A 21,114-nucleotide genomic window follows, 5' to 3' on the forward strand; every position below is an offset into this window, starting at 1 on the left:
GAGTCATGTCAGCCCTGTAAATGAAAACTACAGGAGGACCAACACATGGCCACAAGATCCAGGAACCTGACCGGCTTCAACATTGAATCGATTAATTCATAAACCAATCAATCAATCAATGAATCAGACACACACAAAGCAACATGACAGTAATGACACAGAGGCAGAGTCGTATGGCTAGAACGAATAATCGATCATTTATAATGAAAGATTCTTCTCCTGAATCCAGGCTGATGTCATAGATGGTATTTGATTCTGTAGATGCAATCTCAGTGTTCTTCTTTTAGGTTATGAACGTCCATGACCCTCCTGTATTTAGTAGGAATGCAGTCTATTTCAAGAGGTAGATAAGCTCTGTAGAAACTCTAAACGCTGGAGTTGTGTTGGTGCAGGTGTATTTGGCAGGTTGATCCTGTCAACAGCCGGATTTACTTTGTCTTCAGAGGGGTAACACTTACATCCTGAAACTGTACTCTCACAATCACTTGTCTACAATCTAGTTTAGCTTGCATACGGTCTTAGATAAAAGGTGTGATCTAGAACCTAAAAGGGTTATTCTGCTGTACCCATGGGAGAACCCCTTAACCTGTAACCAAAAAGGGTTATCCTATAGGGAAAGACGAAGAACCCTTTTGGAACCATTTTCTTTCTTAGAGCGTGGACCATATTGATGGCACATGAAATCAGCTCTGATTTGTCATGAATGCTATCAAAAGTTGGAATATTGGATGTTCTTCCAGTGCCAGATGTTGAGTGACCGGCTTCCATTGTCCTCTGAGATGTAAAGACCATAGGAGGAGACAAAGTCAAAGGCTGCATCACGTGTCTTTAAATGGCCTCATCTCCTCATTTCCTCTACTTGTTTACTCCAATATTTGTGTCTGATTCAAACCAGTTCATTCACACCAGTGCAAATGCAGGAAAGGAGACAAGGAGAGGAAATTCCTGTAGACTATTGAGATGCACCCTGGGTGGTCTGTCTCTGGTTTTAACAGCAAAATAAGTGCACTAACCATATGACAGTTTTCCCAAATGGTGGTCATGACCAACTGATGCCTGCTAGCCAATGGTTCTTGGGTAGTGGTGAAAGCCTGGGTTGTGGTTGGAAACATGCTTTTTCTATTTGGTGGGTCACAGAACTCTAAAGACTTTGGGTGGATTAGGGAACCAGTGGTGATGAGGTTTAAAATTGTATTTAGGTAATGAAAAATGGGATTGTGAGGGTACATTCATTGCGTTTAGTATTACATTCCACATGTATCCTAACGCTGAGTTGAAGACTAATGTATTTGTTGCATAATGAGCGAATTGTCAGAAGCACAAATTCTTGTGAAATGAGATGCAGTTATGCAGTTACAAAAAAAAAAATGTGTTTTGACTGGAATTACAATTAACCATACATCAACATATTGCTTTCAGCATTAAGATCTTCCAGGTAGAAACCCATTTCCCGTTTTTCCCTCAGGCCTGCTTAGCATCTCATCTCTCGCTCTCATTCTCTTTCTCTTTCTCTCACTCGGTCTCTCTCTCTCTTAGATGGGTAAGGAATAATTTAATCAATTTTTAATTCAGGCTGTAAACAACAAAATGTAGAATAAGTCAAGGGGTATGAATACTTGCTGAAAGCACTGTATACGGTAGTGCCTTCAGAAAATATTCATACCTCTCGACTTATTCCACATTTTGTTTTGTTACAGCCTAAATTCAAAAAGGAATAAATATATTTTGTCTCAACCATCTACACACAACACCTCATAATGACAAAGTGAAAACATGTTTTTCGAAGTGTTTGCACATTTATTTAAAATCAAATACAGAATTACAGTATCTAATTTACATCATTATTCACACACATCAATACATGTTACAATCACTTTTGGCAGCGATTACATGACTATTATTACTTTATACCAAGAGTGTGCAAAGCTGTCATCAAGGCAAAGGGTGGCTACTTTGAAGAATCAAATATCTAAGATATATTTTGATTTATTTAACACTTTTTTGTTATTTCATAGTTTTTATGTCTTCACTTTTTTTCTACAATGTAGAAAACTGTGTAAAAATAAAGAAAAACCCTGGAATGAGTAGGTGAGTCCAAATTTCTGACTATATACAGTATATTTACATAAACTCAGCAAAAAAAGAAATGTTCTCTCATTGTCAACTGCGTTTATTTTCAGCAAACTTAACATGTGAAAATATTTGTATGAACATATCAAGATTCAACAACTGAGACATAAACTGAACAAGTTCCATAGACATCTGACTAACAGAAATTGAATAATGTGTCCCTGAACAAAGGGGGGGTCAAAATCAAAAGTAACAGTCAGTATCTGGTGTGGCCACCAGCTGCATTAAGTACTGCAGTGCATCTCCTCCTCATGGACTGCACCAGATTTGCCAGTTCTTACTGTGAGATGTTACCCCACTCTTCCACCAAGGCACCTGCAAGTTCCCGGACATTTCTGGGGGGAATGGCCCTAGCCCTCACCCTCCGATCCAACAGGTCCCAGACGTGCTCAATGGGATTGAGATCCGGGCTCTTCGCTGGCCATGGCAGAACACTGACATTCCTGTCTCGCAGGAATTCACGCACAGAACGAGCAGTATGGCTGGTGGCATTGTCATGCTGGAGGGTCATGTCAGGATGAGCCTGCAGGAAGGGTACCACATGAGGGAGGAGGATGTCTTCCCTGTAACACACAGCATTGAGATTGCCTGCAATGACAACAAGCTCAGTCCAATGATGCTGTGACACACCGCCCCAGACCATGACGGACCCTCCACCTCCAAATCGATCCCGCTCCAGAGTACAGGCCTCAGTGTAGCGCCCACTCCGTTGACGATAAACGAGAATCCGACCATCACCCCTGGTGAGACAAAACCGCGACTCGTCAGTGAAGAGCACTTTTTGCCAGTCCTGTCTTGTCCAGCAACGGTGGGTTTGTGCCCATAGGCAACGTTGTTGACGGTGATGTCTGGTGAGGACCTGCCTTACAACAGGCCTACAAGCCCTCAGTCCAGCCTTGCTCAGCCTATTGCAGACAGTCTGAGCACTGATGGAGGGATTGTGCGTTCCTGGTGTAACTCGGGCAGTTTTTGTTGCCATCCTGTACCTGTCCCGCAGATGTTATGTTCGGAAGTACCAATCCTGTGCAGGTGTTGTTACATGTAGTCTGCCACTGCGAGGATGATCAGCTGGTTCATTGTACAAGCATGGGAAACAGTGTTTAAACCCTTTACAATGAAGATCTGTGATATTGGATTTTTACGAATTATCTTTGAAAGACAGGGTCCTGAAAAAGGGACGTTTCTTTTTTTGCTGAGTTTCTATATACAGTTGAAGTCGGAAGTTTACATACACTTAGGTTGGAGTCATTAAAACTCGTTTTTCAACCACTCCACAAATTTCTTGTTAACAAACTATAGTTTTGGCAAATCGGTTAGGACATCTACTTTGTGCATGACACAAGTCATTTTTCCAACAATTGTTTACAGACAGATTATTTCATTTATAATTCACTGTATCACAATTCCAGTGGGTCAGAAGTTTACATGCACAAAGTTGACTGTGTCTTTAAACAGCTTGGAAAATTCCAGAAAATGATGTCATGGCTTTAGAAGCTTCTGATAGGCTAATTGACATCATTTGAGTCAATTGGAGGTGTACCTGTGGATGTATTTCAAGGCCTACTCAGTGCCTCTTTGCTTGACATCATGGGAAAATCAAAACAAATCAGCCAAGACCACAGAAAGAATGGTAGACCTCCACAGGTCTGGTTCATCCTTGGGAGCAATTTCCAAATGCCTGAAGGTACCATGTTCATCTGTACAAACAATTGTACGCAAGTTTGAACACCATGGGACCACGCAGCCTTAATACAGCTCAGGAAGGAGAAGCGTTCTGTCTCCTAGAGATGAACGTACTTTGGTGCAAAAAGTGCAAATCAATCCCAGAACAACAGCAAAGGACCTTATGAAGATGCTGGAGGAAGCAGGTACAAAAGTATCTATATCCACAGTAAAACAAGTCCTATATCGACCTAATCTGAAAGGCCGCTCAGCAAGGAAGAAGCCACTGCTCAAAAACCTCCATAAAAAAGCCAGACTATGGTTTGCAACTGCACATGGGGACAAAGTTCGTACTTTTTGGAGAAATGTCCTCTGGTCTGATGAAACAAAAATAGAACTGTTTGGCCATAATGACCATCATTATGTTTGGAGGAAAAAGGGGGACGCTTGCAAGCCGAAGAACACCATCCCAACCGTGAAGCACGGGGATGGCAACATCATGTTGTGGGGGTGCTTTGCTGCAGGAGGGACTGGTGCACTTCACAAAATAGATGGCATCATGAAAAGGAAAATTCTGTGGATATATTGAAGCAACATCTCAAGACATCAGTCAGGAAGTTAAAGCTTGGTCGCAAATGGTCTTCCAAATGGACAATGACCCAAAGCAGACTTCCAAAGTTGAGGCAAAATGGCTTAAGGACATCAAAGTCAAGGTATTGGAGTGGCCATCACAAAGCCCTGACCTCAACCCTATAGAAAATTTGTGGACAGAACTGAAAAAGTGTGTGCGAGCACGGAGGCCTACAAATCTGACTTAGTTACACCAGCTCTGTCAGGAGGAATTGGCCAAAATTCACCCAACTTATTGTGGGAAGCTTGTGGGAGGCTACCCGAAACATTTGACACAAGTTAAACAATTTAAAGGCAATGCTACCAAATACTAATTAAGTGTATGTAAACTTCTGACCCGCTGGGAATGTGATGAAAGAAATACAAGCTGAAATAAATCATTCTCTCTACTATTATTCTGACATTTCACATTCTTCAAATAAAGTGGTGATCCTAACTGACCTAAGACAGGGAATTTTAACCAGTATTAAATGTCAGGAATTGTGAAAACTGAGTTTAAATGTATTTGGCTAAGGTCTATGTAAACTTCTGACTTCAACTGTACACTGCATATGGCTGGAGCCGCCCCGGTACACTGTGTGTTCAAAATATTAGGAACACCTGCTCTTTCCATGACATAGACTGACCAGGTGAATCCAGGAGAAAGATATGAGCCCTTATTGATGTCACCTGCTAAATCCACTTCAATCAGTGTATATGAAGTGGAGGAGACAGGTTAATGAAGGTTGTTTAAGCCTTGAGACAATTGACACGTGTTGCTGCCTTGCTATGTTGTTTTCAACTCTCTAGAGACAGCAGGAGCGGTACAGGTCCTCTGAATGATCGGCTATGAAAAGCTAACTGACATTTACTCCTGAGATGCTGACCTGTTGCACCCTTGACAACCACTGTGATTATTATTATTTGACCCTGCTGGTCATCTATGAACATTTGAACATCTTGGCCATGTTCTGTTATGATCTCCACCCGGCACAGCCATTAAAGGACTGGCCATCCCTCATAGCCTGGTTCTTCTCTAGGTTTCTTCCTAGGTTCTGGCCTTTCTAGAGAGTTTTTCCTAGCCACCGTGCTTCTACACCTGCATTGCCTGCTGTTTGGGGTTTTAGGCTGGGTTTCTGTACAGCACTTTGCGACATCAGCTGATGTAAGAAGGGCTTTATAAATACATTTGTTTGATTGATCTTTGGTCTCTCTTTATGTAGTGTTGTGTTGTCTCTCATGTGTGTTTTGTCCTATATTTATAATTTATTTTTTTCTTTTTAATCCCAGCCTTTTGGTAGGCCATCATTGTAAATAAGAATTTGATCTTAGCTGACTTGCCTAGTTAAATAAAGGTTAAATTAAATAAATAAAAATAAAGACATGGATTGTGTATGTGTGCCATTCAGAGGGTGAATGGGCAAGAGAAAAGATTTAAGTGCCTTTGAATGAGGTACGGTATTAGCTGCCAGGCGCACCGTTTCAGTGTATCAAGAACTGCAACGATGCTGGGTTTTTCATGCTCAACAGTTTCCCATGTGTATCAAGAATGGTCTACCACCCAAAGGACATTCAGCCAACTTGCCACAACTGTGGAAGGCATTGGAGTCAACATGGGCCAGCCTCCCTGTGGAACGCTTTCAGCACCTTGTAGAGTCCATGCCCCGATGAATTGAGACTGTTCTGAGGGCAAAAGGGGTTGCAACTCAATATTAGGAAGGTGTCCTTAATGTTTTGTACACCCAGGTATGTAACCATACCGACCGCAACATACAGTGGGGCAAAAAAGTATTTAGTCAGCCACCAATTGTGCAAGTTGTCCCACTTAAAAAGATGAGAGAGGCCTGTAATTTTCATCATAGGTACACTTCAACTATGACAGACAAAATGAGGAAAAAAAATCCATAAAATCACATTGTAGGATTTTTAATGCATTTATTTGCAAATTATGGTGGAAAATAAGTATTTGGTCAATAACAAAAGTTTATCTCAATACTTTGTTATATACCCTTTGTTGGCAATGACACAGGTCAAACGTTTTCTGTAAGTCTTCACAAGGTTTTCACACACTGTTGCTGGTATTTTGGCCCATTCCTCCATGCAGATCTCCTCTAGAGCAGTGATGTTTTGGGGCTGTCGCTGGGCAACACGGACTTTCAACTCCCTCCAAAGATTTTCTATGGGGTTGAGATCTGGAGACTGGCTAGGCCACTCCAGGACCTTGAAATGCTTCTTACGAAGCCACTCCTTCGTTGCCCGGGCGGTGTGTTTGGGATCATTGTCATGCTGAAAGACCCAGCCAGGTTTCATCTTCAATGCCCTTGCTGATGGAAGGAGGTTTTCACTCAAAATCTCACGATACATGGCCCCATTCATTCTTTCCTTTACACGGATCAGTCGTCCTGATCCCTTCGCAGAAAAACAGCCCCAAAGCATGATGTTTCCACCCCCATGCTTCACAGTAGGTATGGTCTTCTTTGGATGCAACTCAGCATTCTTTGTCCTCCAAACACGACGAGTTGAGTTTTTACCAAAAAGTTATATTTTGGTTTCATCTGACCATATGACATTCTCCCAATCCTCTTCTGGATCATCCAAATGCTCTCTAGCTAACTTCAGACGGGCCTGGACATGTACTGGCTTAAGCAGGGGGACACGTCTGGCATTGCAGGATTTGAGTCCCTGGTGGCATAGTGTGTTACTGATGGTAGGCTTTGTTACTTTGGTCCCAGCTCTCTGCAGGTCATTCACTAGGTCCCCCCGTGTGCTTCTGGGATTTTTGCTCACCGTTCTTGTGATCATTTTGACCCCACGGGGTGAGATCTTAAGTGGAGCCCCAGATCGAGGGAGATTATCAGTGGTCTTGTATGTCTTCCATTTCCTAATAATTGCTCCCACAGTTGATTTCTTCAAACCAAGCTGCTTACCTATTGCAGATTCAGTCTTCTCAGCCTGGTGCAGGTCTACAATTTTGTTTCTGGTGTCCTTTGACAGCTCTTTGGTCTTGGCCATAGTGGAGTTTGGAGTGTGACTGTTTGAGGTTGTGGACAGGTGTCAAATAGGTGCCATTAATACAGGTAACGAGTGGAGGACAGAGGAGCCTCTTAAAGAAGAAGTTACAGGTCTGTGAGAGCCAGAAATCTTGCTTGATGTAGGTGACCAAATACTTATTTTCCACCATAATTTACAAATAAATTCATAAAGAAATCCTACAATGTGATTTTCTGGATTTTTTTCCTCATTTTGTCTGACATAGTTGACGTGTACCTATGATGAAAATTACAGGCCTCTCTCATCTTTTTAAGTGGGAGAACTTGCACAATTGGTGGCTGACTAAATACTTTTTTGCCCCACTGTATCATACTAATTTCAGTGTTCTGGGTTTTCGTTTACTATGTTACGTCTAGTCTATCGGACCTGTTGAGTTGATGTGCTTTACACACACACACACACACACACACACACACACACACACACACACACACACACACACACACACACACACACACACACACACACACACACACACACACACACACACACACACACACACACACACACACACACACACACACACGCGGCATATGCAAAACTCCTTTCATACCTGCAGTCCACCACCTGGCCTGGACCAGAGCGTCTGTCAGATATCATCTGTTCGTCTGTGCATCCACTTTCTCTCTCTGCTACTTCCCTGTGGAGATCTACTGCCACCAACTCATACACACAAAGAAGAGTTTACTCACAGATTGCAAATGAAAATGGCCACAAACCCACTGTGGGATAGAGATACTATTCTACTTACTTTGCTTTCGACAACGGTTATAGGAGTCCTATTTTTGATCAGAAAGAATTATTCAACTCCGAGATGCTTTTGTGTAGCATAACAGGCGGTCCTGCTAATGAAACCAATCCAATGATACCTGTCATGCTCTACTAAACCCAGATTCGACAGTGTAAATCATGCAATTTGATGCTATAATTGCTCTGTTTCATCAATGTTGAGTCCAGACACTTAGTACTGATAATTAAATTCCCACAAACATTTTGGACGAGGTGTTAAAAACAGTCATTTAGTCATTAAAACAGGGGAAATAAATATGTTTTCCACCTAAATCTGTTCCCTCTGCTTGTGTTATGAATTTTTTACATTTATCAAACCATGTAAAATATTTGTTATTTAAAAATATCCACCACCAAGGCCCAGTATAAGATAAGTACGTACCTACCTACTGCTAGATGAGACTAGACATCCCACCTCTTTACATGCTGGAATCAGTCAGGTGAACTCATGTATTCAGTAAACACACTTCACAGTGACATTTGATGTCCAGGCAAACATGGAAGTGAACATTTGAATGGTGACCTTTGGCCCTGACCTTCAGGGGGACCCCCAGAGGCGAACACACAGACGCTTAGCAACCAGACCACACCAAACCAGATCCAACAGAAAGGTGAAAGGTCAAATTAGGTGCCACTCATGTAGTGGGAGAGGAATTTAAATAGATACGGTGCTTGGGGGATTTGAGCGACATGGAGGGGTGTGGGGTGGGGTATGGATGAGATTGCAGCCTTGTGACACAGCAGAGAAACCCATGTTAGAGAGAGAGAGAGAGAGAGAGAGAGAGAGGGAGGGGGACATTTGCATGGTCTTTGGGAATATTACACTGCCAGAGGCTTGTTCAGTACAACTGAGAGGGAAGCGATTGCTATTTTACTTCTGGTCTTCTCTCCACTGCTTCTTCGAGATAAATAAATGAAGGACTGTGGTGTATTAAAACATTTTCTCATTAGATCTGTATTTTTATTGTCAATGTATTTTATATTATCCACCATTTATACTATCATTATTTTATATAGCAGCATTAGATTGACTATTTATAGTTGTAGAGAATGAGTCAGAAGAATGGGAGATCCAAACCAAGCAGTCAGGTAATTATATCGTCCTAACCGACTTTTTCTCATTTTAGATAAAATACGCCGTTACTGACAACAAGGGAAGATAATCCATCTGACTACATATTTGGTGAAATTGAAGTTTCAAAGGAAATGGGAAGTAAGAGCTGAGTGAAATATCGCCATGGGAGAAAAGTAATAATTCAATTAAATCAGATTAAAATTAAGAGTCAGATTAAAGTTATGACAGGCTTTATGAATAATTCAGCTGGCGTTTATTTCCCAGGAAGTCAGCTGTAAAATATATTATTCTTGCCGAGGTCCCCCTTCTCCCGTATACTCTACATTTAATCTTCACCAATATTGATGGATAGCATTATAAAATAAACTAATTAAATCTGAAAAGCAAAATGAATTGTGTCGATATTTCATCCCCTCTGTCTGCATCATTACAGAGCAAGACCCAGACAATTTTTCACCATCAAAATATTAAAAGCATAAATCAAAGGTCATAGGAGGAGAAAAAAATACTATATAGGCTTGAAAGTTATTGTTTTAACAGAATGACAAAATCATTAGAATCAAATTTATGACCCAGGGTGGCAGTCCTTTATATTATCTAGTGTTGGTACGTCACTGTAATATCCCATGGCTCTCACTCTCTCTCATCCACTCAGTGGTGCTGTGGCAGAAACTAATCCCATTTCTATCCTCCTCTTACTGTAACTGGAGGGCTCTGTTTAAGGAGATGGGCCTCCTTCCCTCTGGATACATTGGCAAATTGGTATTCCGGAATTCCCACAGCCATATCCCACAAATTCCACTCATCCGTTATCGTGGGAGGTAGCTGGCTAGATCTGGATTTGATGGATACTTTTTTTGTTACATAAAAAAAAAGGGTTTTATGGTGCAAAAATGGCACACGTTTTAACTGTGTTCTTATGGTTAGTTGTGAAATGTTTGTTGAACATAATTTCCTGTGTTGTCTGTGAAGACTGTCATGGAGTGGTTAATGGGGAAAAGAGGGGTACTGTACAGCGCATTCGGAAAGTATTTAGACCCCTTCCCTTTTTCCACATTTTGTTACACTTTTTTGGGGGGGGGGCAAATTTATAAAAAATGTAAAACAGAAATACCTTATTTACATACGTTTTCAGACCCTTTCCTATGAGACTTGAAATTGAGCTCAGGTGCATCCTGTTTCCATTGATCATCCTTAAGTTGATTGGAGTCCACCTGTGGTAAATCCTATTGAGTGGACATGATTTGGAAAGGCACACACCTGTCTATATAAGGTCCCACAGTTGACAGTGCATGTCAGAGCAAAAACCAAGCCATGAGGTCGAAGGAATTGTCTGTATAGCTCCGAGGCAGGGTTATGTCGATGTACAAATCTGGGGAAGGGTACCAAAACATTTCTGCAGCATTGAAGATCCCCAAGAACACAGTGGCCGCCATCATTTCTAAATGGAAGCAGTTTGGAACCATCAAGACTCTTCCTACAGCTGGCCAAACTGAACAATCGGGGGAGAAAGGCCTCTGTCAGGGAGGTGACCAAGTACCCGATGGTCACTCTGACAGAGCTCCAGAGATCCTCTGTGGAGATGGGAGAACCTTCCAGAAGGACAACCATCTCTGGAGCACTTCACCAATCAGGCCTTTAGGTAGAGGGGCCAGATGGAAGCCATTCCTCAGTAAAAGGCACATGACAGCCCGCTTGGAGTTTAACAAAAGGCCCCTAAAGGACTCTCAGACCATGAGAAACAAGATTCTCTGGTCTGATGAATCCAAGATTGAACTCTCAGACTGGGGCGAAGGTTTACCTTCGAATAGGACAACGACCCTAAGCACACAGCCAAGACAACACAGGAGTGGCTTCGGGACAAGTCTCTTAATGTCCTTGAGTGTTTCAGCCAGAGCCTGGACTTGAACCCAATCAAACATCTCTGGAGACACATGAAAATAGCTGTGCAGTGACGCTCCTCATCCAACCTGACAGAGTTTGAGAGGATCTGCAGAGAAGAATGGGAGAAACTCCCCAAATACAGGTGTGCCATGCTTGTAGCATCATACCCAAGAAGACTCGAGGCTGTAATCACTGCCAAAGGTGCTTCAACAAAGTACTGTAAAGGGTCGGAATGCTTGTGTAAATGTAAAAATTGAAACCTGTTTTTGCTTTTCAATTATGGGGTATGTAGATTATTGAGGGGGAAAAACAATTTAATCAATTTTAGAATAAGTCTGAAACGTAACAAAATGTGGAAAAAGTCAAGGTCTCTGAATACTTTCCGAAGGCACTGTATGTGTGAACATTTATCATAATCGAGCTGAAAGAGTGTGGATTCTTACGTGGAGAAATACTGTAAAACAGCTCTCAGCAACTGATTGAAGATTCCTCTACTGGCCTCAAATTCAAATCTGGTCCTCGAAGCCAGTTCCTTTGCTTTTTAAAATGAGTCCCCTGTAATCAGGGAATGATTTAGACCTGGGACACATTACATTTACATTTACATTTACGTCATTTAGCAGACGCTCTTATCCAGAGCGACTTACAAATTGGTGCATTCACCTTATGATATCCAATGGACCAACCACTTTATAATAGTACATCTATATCTTTTTTGGGGGTGGGTTAGAAGGATTACTTTATCCTATCCCAGGTATTCCTTAAAGAGGTGGGGTTTCAGGTGTCTCCGGAAGGTGGTGATTGACTCCGCTGTCCTGGCGTCGTGAGGGAGCTTGTTCCACCATTGGGGTGCCAGAGCAGCGAACAGTTTTGACTGGGCTGAGCAGGAACTGTGCTTCCGCAGAAGTAGGGAGGCGAGCAGGCCAGAGGTGGATGAACGCAGTGCCCTTCTTTGGGTGTAGGGACTGATCAGAGCCTGAAGGTACGGAGGTGCCGTTCCCCTCACAGCTCCGTAGACACCACGTGGGTGCAATTAATTATCAGGTTGAACAGGAAACTAGCAGTAGTCTGGCGCTCGTTAGTGTAAGACTTGAATAATCCTGCTCTATTGTATGAAACGACTGTATTTTTATCTGACACACTTATAGCCTAATCCGTAGGATTACATTTACAAATTAAATCATTCAGTCAAAACATGCACATTCAAGTTTCACTCTTTTATCTATTCCTCTGTGTCTGTTCTCTGTTTCTCTGTCGGTCTCTCACTTTCTCTAGCCCCGTTTATATCTGGTTCTAACATGCAACCTTTGTCTTGATCTTATCCACATTCTGATTGTGCCTACATTTATAGACCGGTGTTGACGATTAAAAGGCGCATTGTGATTTAGATTGTGATCAGATCTTCTAAATGTAAACAGACAAGATCAGGTCAAGATCAGGATATGATCAGGACGCATGTTAACTGAAGGTTTAAACAGGGCTTCTGTCTCTCTCTCTCTCTCTCTCTCTCCTTCCCTCTCTCTATTTGCCCCTCTCGTTGATGAACAGAGTCAGTGATTTGTCACACTGAGAATCCCAATCCCAACCTTGAATTCACTGTAAGCTACTTTACCCAATATTACTCACTGTGGGATGAAAAATATGATAATTGAAAACACACTCAGAAAAAACCCACACCTAAATAGCCTGATGTGTCCTGCAGTTACAGTATTTTATATTCAAACAATAGATTGTTTTAATGAAGAGCTATTCCTCTATTTCCCTCTGCATAAACCTCCATACATTAATGCTTGTCACACCGTCAGATCATGTTCAGAAGCTAATATTACACTAGGTACAGTTCTAGACATAAAGCTCTCATTACACCAGACATAATCATCAGACACAGTGAAATGTCTGATCTTTACCCAGGCCTACCTGTACATCTCTGTAGTCCAATGTGTCTTACTTGATACATGGTAATACACAGTTGAGCCTGTTGAAAAAGAGGAATTTAACCCTGCTAGAACCCTCTCACACAGCAGACCCAGAGGACTCTACGACTCTAGCCCAATGATACCATAAACTTCTGTTTTCCCTTATAGTCCCAATCACTTACCATCTCCCACTGAAACCCAACTGTTTACATTGCAGATAAAGAATAAGGCTCATAGACTGGACAAGTGAAATTGCACTAAGCACCAAAGTATTGTTGGGTTCTTAACTTCCAATTGGGTTTTCCGTGGGTATTTTACCCTGAAGCCTGGAATGATCTGGACGTGAGTATAATTCCTAGAGATAATGGAGGGTAAATCTAACCAGCGCTGATTGGGTCCTGATGGGGTCCAGCAGAAGGTTATTAGGAGGGCTCATTAGTGTACGACTGAAATGAAAGCAGGTCTTAGGTCTGATTCTGGCACTGACTGACTGGCATTTGTCTTCCAACTGGAGTCTTGCATAGTCTAGTTTCAAAAGAGGGCTTTTTCATTTGGCATAGAGGGAGAGAGGCTTACGGTCAGCCTTATGGTCAGACAGTTAATTAGCATATATGTGAAGACGGGGGATACCAAGTGAGTGTGTGAATGGGGAGGGTATTGGCAGGTTGAAAGAGAGTGTGTGTGTGTGTGTGTGTGTGTGTGTGTGTGTGTGTGTGTGTGTGTGTGTGTGTGTGTGTGTGTGTGTGTGTGTGTGTGTGTGTGTCCAAAATGGTTTTAATTGTTTAAACTTGGCATATAGGGAAGGAGAGATAATGAGCAATAATTGTCTTTAATTGGCAGAGAAATATGATGATTCTAAATGTGTTTATGAGGTAGTTATTGAGGAGATCCTTGCCAGGTAAAGCTTGACTCAATCTTCTCTCCAATTAGTCACAATTCTACGTACAATACATCTGTCATGCGGAGTTAATGGCGCGCTTCCGTCTACAATCCAACCTACCGTGATCCTATATAATGAGTCCTGGATAACATGCACACCCCTTATATCAACAAACCAATGGAAAAACAAGAACAGCTACGCAGAACATCAAAGCAATGTATTTCCATTTTATTAATATTATTCATAGTTGCTCAGACATGTGTATATACAAATACAGACCTTTTTGATAATTTTTTGTCAGTTTTTCGTTCTTGTTTATATACTGGAAACAAAGCAGGTCGGTCGATACTTCTGCCCCCCAAAGAGGATCAGAGGAGAGGGGGAGAGCAGGGGGTGAGGAGGAGAGGGGGAGAGCAGGGGGTGGGGTGGTTACAAGCACAAGAGGAGTACGCTCAATGGGATTTGATGCACACACAAATGAGTGGTTCTCACCACATGGGGAACGAGAGTAGGTGGAAATGTGCCCTACAGTCTGATCTAAGATCAGTCTAGCCAGTGTTTTAGCATTTCCCCCTAATGGTTTAGGTTGAGCTAGGGAGAGGGTAAGCTGATCCTAGATCTGTGCCAACGGACAACTTCTACCCAGACCAAGTAGTGACTTAGCTAACATATGTAGTCTGGCTGCTAGGCTATGGTGAGGCGGGTGGGGGTTCAAATTCCAAAACAGGGAGAGAGTAAAGGCCCCTGGGTAACCTTTGTGCCGCCAACACCCACTCCATGGTTGGGGAGGATGGCAGGGGGTGTTGAACACAGATGGCTCTGGCCTAAGGCATGGGAAAACCTATTTGTTGCCAAAGAGAGTTTCCGCGTCTCCCATTCAATGCGGCAATAGTAAATGAGACACAAACCCCCACGCACGCTGGAGTACTCGCTCATGCACATTCTGGTGTAAGATGCATTACGAATACACATGCACACAAACTAGTTTGCACAGACAAACCTCTTCCTCACACAATGACAGAGACTCTCTCTCCCACACATACTGTACACAAACACACTCACACATTAAACAGGGCATGAATAGTCCCAATGGACAGACTACAGCTACTTGGTAGAACAGTATAAAGTTACCAGAGGATTAATTCTCAAAGTTAAGGGGAAGAAAACAACAATTATCTTGACTACTAATGAGCGTCCCCCTCTGTAACTCCACCCCGCTCTGTAACGCCACAACAAGCCTGCATTATGTACTGTACACGTCATCTGTTTCTGTAGCCACACAGCTCATCAGCCAGATGACCTCATTTTAATGGGATGCAAAACACACAACATGACAGTGGGGAATAAAAAGGGAGAATCCTACATTTAACAAAGTTCTAAAGAAAAACAAAAGAGAAAAAAAAAACATGTCATCTTTTTTTTTTTTTTTTATACATGTTTCGTTTAACAAGTCCATGCGCATGCCACATATGAAACTGGCAAGATCCTTCCATTTAAAAACCAACCAAAAGTCCAGCCATGGCAAAACTCTGGGTTGGCCAACATGCTATCAAACGTTGAAGGCGAAAAAGCACAAACACTGTTAATCTTGTCCACGTCTGTTCTGTTCTCTCTGTCTGTTCTGTATGGATCCTTGTGACGAAGTGGTGACGGTGGCTGTTGATTGATTGGTTGAAACATAGCTATGTAGCAGGTGAGGCCCCCATTGGCTTTAAGTCCAACCAGCTGTACACAGGTACGCACAGGTGCAAAGGTACACACAAGTACTCATGCACAAGTACACACAAGTAAGCACAGATGTGCACAGCTTGTAATTTCTAGGCATTGAAGATCACAGTTCACAATGCACTTTTCATGTGTATACTCCCAAATATCCAGAGATTCTACTGTGTTCATTGTTTTGTTTTTTAGAAAAGACATACGAATCAAATTAATACTTTAATATCAAACACTATTTACATCAAGAGTTTTTGCTAACAATAATCATCATCATAACAATAATAATAGTTTTAACAATGAAGTGTCTATTTTTTTTTTTTGTCCTCCAGAAAGGTACAAAAACAGTAACTAATCTAACACTACTTGTTATATGGTTGACTACCTCAGGATACACGGTATCCAGTTAACAAGTTGATCCTCATTTCCCAAGTTAACGTGTGTACAGAATAAACCATGGTAATAATAGTAGCATTAATGATAAAGAGTAGTACGGGTAATTATAATAGAATACAATTAAAGCTGCTCTTCCCAAAAAAAAGTGTAGGCTATAACGTTGTTGATGAAAGGCGGCCATCTTGGATTGAACATGGCGCCCATCCCCTGTGGTGTTCTGGTGAAAATTAGTACCTCATTAAATGGCGTCATCTCCTGTTACTCCCCAAAGATGAGCTGCTATTCTACTGTAATAGCATTGTTACCATAGTATGAAAACAAATACGGCCGAAAGCACACACAACCCTTCAGGAGAAGAATATAGAAGGCAGCCGAGAAAAATCAATAACAGAATAAATCAAAACAAATCATAACATGCCTTGGGGAGAACGGTAGTACATTAAGCATATGTGTATATGCCATCTTATCTAGTGTTTTTAAAAAGGTTGTATTGGGTGGTTTTTGTTAGGCACTCCAGTCATTTATGCAACTTGTTTTCCTCCTTCACATCTCTTTCTTTCTCTCTCCTTCTCTCCTTATTTCTCTCTCCCCCATCTCCTTCACTCACCAGCCCTCTCTAACTGCAAGGTCACTGACGCTTTAAAAAACACAGGGTGAAACGTACACCCCCCCCCGGAGACCCCCCAGGCCTTCCACCATCTATTTTTAATACCAGAAATAACTCCCTTTACTCCACAACATGGGGTCCGCATGCCTGTCATTTTGAACCTCATTAAAGAGTCACTTAAGCCCGTAACAGTAGGAGCGGTAACTAGGCACGCATCTCTCTCTCTCTCTCTCTCTCTCTGTCTCGCTCTCTGTCTCTCTCCGTCCTCTGAAAGGAAACCTGTATCAACAGACCTCATTCATGTATCTGTAACAGTGTTTCCATTTGAAATCTCTCCAGCTATGTTAATCTACCATCTGAGCCTGTGTGAGTCTAATGAAGTCGAATGTCATTATAAAACGGTGCAACGTAGAAATGCAGGCTAAACAAAACGTGGCCTAAACTGCTCTGCATTCCAACTCGATGTTAAAGGATATTTTCTCTATTAACATACTCATTGCGAGTTGATTAAATTGAATTATGCGGTTGTAAAATGAATGTGGTCTGGTCAGTGGAGAACAGGCCGCCTGCTATAATGGACTGTAGCTACAGCGTCTGAGCGCTATTTGACTAATGGCTGCTGAATCTGTGGTTAGAGTTGAAGTTGTGGTTATGCATGAGTGGTAAAGACTTGTGGAAAAATACAGGAGAGCAACACTGTTGATCCCTCCTTAATGGGTATACTGAATAGCTATGCTGAGAGACAATTCCACGTGTGAAGTTTTGCAGCATATCTTAAGTGAACTAATGATAAGCAATTGTCGGAAAAATATGTAGCTGCGTGGTAGGGGAGTGATATTTTGAAAAGGGCGAGAGAGGCAGCTTTCTTAGCTGTTGATACAGACCCTAGAGCTAGAGTCGCATTCTTCTCTCCACCATTAACACAACCTTTCAACAACACAACATCTCTCCACACTCTGATACATACATACATGTCTTTGTTTTAACCATAGATGACATTCAGAACATCAGCAAGAGAAGGCATAGTATGTAAGGAACAACTCTCAAATGGTTTTTATAACAAACTGAATCTAAACTGCAATCAGTGAGGGTTCAAGCTTGAAGTTAAGAGTCTTGTAATTATTGACAATGCATCATCTGGCACAAAGGAGCAACTACAGATGAAGTCAATGAATGAAACACAAAATGACCTGCATGTCTGCCACTCTTAAATTGAGTAATCGTTCAAATAATTTATATTTTATTCTAGCAACGGTGCACAAAGTGTTGAACGAAAGTGTTTGATTTGTCTTTTATTTGTGTGCCAAGGCAACATTTTCTTGACTGCACCAGGCCATTCTCTACACACACAAGGACGGTAAATGACAGCGAACCTTCATCAAAGAGGCCAAGGGACTCGACAATAGTTCAACCAACTCAGCTCACTCATTCCCATACCCTCCTACTAAACATGTTCTACGCTTGTATCTCAACTGATACCCATGACCCTCCTCTATCTCTAAAACCCAACAAAAAAAACACCTATCTACATCCACCTGGTCCAGAGAGAGGTGAATCTGTAAAGACTAGGAGATGTGAGTACTACCCATATCTGATCTCTTGTTCTCTGTCTACATATGAGCTAAAACCACCATTACATACTGTGTATTACTGCTTTACAACCTACCAAAAGAGCTACTGCTAAACTGTCAGTGTAAAAGTGTGTGTGTGTAGGTGTGTGTACCTATATGTGTGTGTGTGTGTGTGTATGTGAGCGGTACAATGGATCAGCATGACGTAAAGTGATGTCAGAAGTCATAGGAAAACAAGAATCACTAAGTGTCAAAAACAGGGATTTGGCATCTTAGTTGACAGTTTTAAGAGGGAAACAGTCTCTCCCGCTTCCAACATCAACTTTTACAAACTCACTGAAGGAGAAAGACCACTTAAATATCTGGAAGAAAATAGAGTGTTTCTTATGAAGCCCACTCTCAATACCCCAAACCCCCCCAATTCTCCCACCCCAGCCCCAGCTTCAGCATTGGGCAGATTCAGGCCGCACAGGGTATAATTCCCGTCCAGGACAGGGGGAGGCGCTATAAGGTGAAGAGTGTTGCTAGGCAGATTAGCAGTGCAGCCAGAAGTGGTCTGGCTATCCGCGAGTGTGACGCTGCATTTGTGCCGTCACTCCTGGAAGGTTCGGCCGACTCGTGACTCGTATCATCTAAGGGAACAAGAGAAGATTGTGAAATGAGCAGAGTTTATCAACACATACACAATGCACAAACATGGCAATGTATGGTGGCTTGTTTTTCTCTATTTTATTTGGAATGCCTATATCTTACAACTAAGAACAAAATGATGGCTGAAATAACACCAGTACACAATGTGCTGCTGCTACTGCTGCTGTTACAAATCAGCCAGCCAGCAAGCCGGCCGCCCACTCTGCTTGGTGAGTCCCATCCTCTAAAGCTCAATGGCATGGTTAAGAGTCTCCCCAGGCTGACTGGCAGTGTTATCAATTTGCAGCCATGGGCCTGTCTAACGGCACACTGAGGGAGCAAGCTGGGCCAATGCAGAGCCACACAGAGCACAGGACTTGCCCCCGCACACACTCACAGGTGGGTAACACAAACAGACAGATAAGACAGAGCGAAAGGGGTAAGGGGGGTGGGGCTGAGAGAGATAAAGGGAGAGAGGCAGAGATACATAGGTTGGGGATGGCATTAAGGCAGGCAGGAAGATGGAGGCAGTCTAGGTCTCTGACCTTAATAAATCTAAACGCCCGACTCCCCAAGCTTGTGTGCGTGCACGTGTGAGCGTGAGAGAGAGAGAGAGAGAGAGAGAGTGTATGTGTGTGCTTGTGTGCTTGTGTGCTTGTGTGTGTGTGTGTGTGTGTGTGTGTGTGTGTGTGTGTGTGTGTGTGTGTGTGTGTGTGTGTGTGTGTGTGTGTGTGTGTGTGTGTGTGTGTGTGTGTGTGTGTGTGTGTTTGTGTGTGTGTCAGACGAGGTGACAGCTAGTGATAAACCCTGATCACCAGGGTACGGTGAACGGCTTCCATGAATAAATATAGAAAATGTAATATTCTCCAACTCCCAGACGTAAATATACATTTCAGAAAACTGTAATTGCTTAATGCGATGACAAATGTGATTCATAAAACGCATTTTGACAGAGGTTTATTTATTCGCAGAGTCAGTGTGTATATGTTGTGTCTCCTTGGGGTAATCCAGAGCAGGAATTAGAGAGCAATGTGTGTGTGAGTGAGTGAGTGAGTGAGTGAGTGAGTGAGTGAGTGAGTGAGTGAGTGAGTGAGTGAGTGAGTGAGTGAGTGAGTGAGTGAGTGAAAATGCAGCTAGCTGACAGAGGGTTAGAGTATGAGCTTGCATTCAGTCATAATAAAGCCTTGGGTTCTTAGAAGAGTAGAATAGAGTCAATTGAAATGAAGACGGGAGGTAGAAAAGGCCATGGAATCAATAGTCAGGATTTCAATAGACTTCAGCATTAATGGACTCTATTGTGAAAATATTTATTTTTCAATATTGCACATCATGTTCCTCAGATTGAACATATGTGAAACACAGCTCACAGTTCAATTAAAGCAAACTGGAGGAATACATTGAATCGAGGATATATAGCAGCCCCAGAAATTCTTTGGCTGCAGGCCACCCAATTCTGTTCTTTTTTTCACCATTTTGTCTTTTGAACAATCAGATCACTCCCTGAAAAAGATCTGTTGTGAAAAGATCTGATGTGATACCAATTAGTGGAAAAAAGGTAAGATTGGGCTGCCTGTCTAAACGCAGCCTCTGTGTTCGGACACAAGTAGCCTATGTTATATGCTGACATGAGACATGAGGAGTTTTACCAGGGACAAATGGGGTATATGTCGTATGACACATGCAAACATAGACCATATCACCAGCAAAATACAACTGGCAACAGCTAGCAGCAACACAACAACGCAGTAGCATGAACATTTTAACATGACATCCATGCTGGGAGAGCATACAGATGTAGGATCTTAATTTGATCCCTTTTTTGTTGCCGAGAATTTTCCTGCACAGCAGGAAATACAAACGTGTAGTGTATTTCAGTTTTAAAAAGGCTTCTAAAGTTTATAATTTCCACTTTGAAATTTCAGACTTGATTTGCCATGATGAAAAATGTATTAACCCTGACAAAAACATTTTCTGTTGCTGCGGGATTATTTTCCAGCTGTAGCATACTGGCTCAAATGAAGAGCCTACATCTGTAGATGGATCAATCAGCGCAGAAAAAGAGAGAAAGAGAGGAAGGGATATGTGTGTGTGTGTGTGTGTGTGTGTGTGTGTGTGTGTGTGTGTGTGTGTGTGTGTGTGTGTGTGTGTGTGTGTGTGTGTGTGTGTGTGTGTGTGTGTGTGTGTGTGTGTGTGCGTGC

At 42.2% G+C, this 21,114-nt stretch overlaps 1 protein-coding gene across 2 annotated transcripts in view; it reads right to left on the minus strand.

The window, feature by feature from the left end:
• Positions 1 to 17,927: 17,927 nt before the first annotated feature.
• LOC106585191 (ephrin-A5b) overlaps positions 17,928 to 21,114 on the minus strand; it is a 112,671-nt gene continuing 109,484 nt past the window's right edge. For both annotated transcript variants that reach the window (XM_014171127.2, XM_014171126.2), the window contains one exon: positions 17,928 to 18,918. In XM_014171127.2, the coding sequence (XP_014026602.1) occupies positions 18,791 to 18,918 (128 nt within the window). In that variant the 3' untranslated portion in view covers positions 17,928 to 18,790. The remainder of the gene's footprint in view (positions 18,919 to 21,114) is intronic.

Source organism: Salmo salar, chromosome ssa24, assembly GCF_905237065.1.
Source record: "Salmo salar chromosome ssa24, Ssal_v3.1, whole genome shotgun sequence".
Classification (NCBI taxonomy): domain Eukaryota; kingdom Metazoa; phylum Chordata; class Actinopteri; order Salmoniformes; family Salmonidae; genus Salmo; species Salmo salar.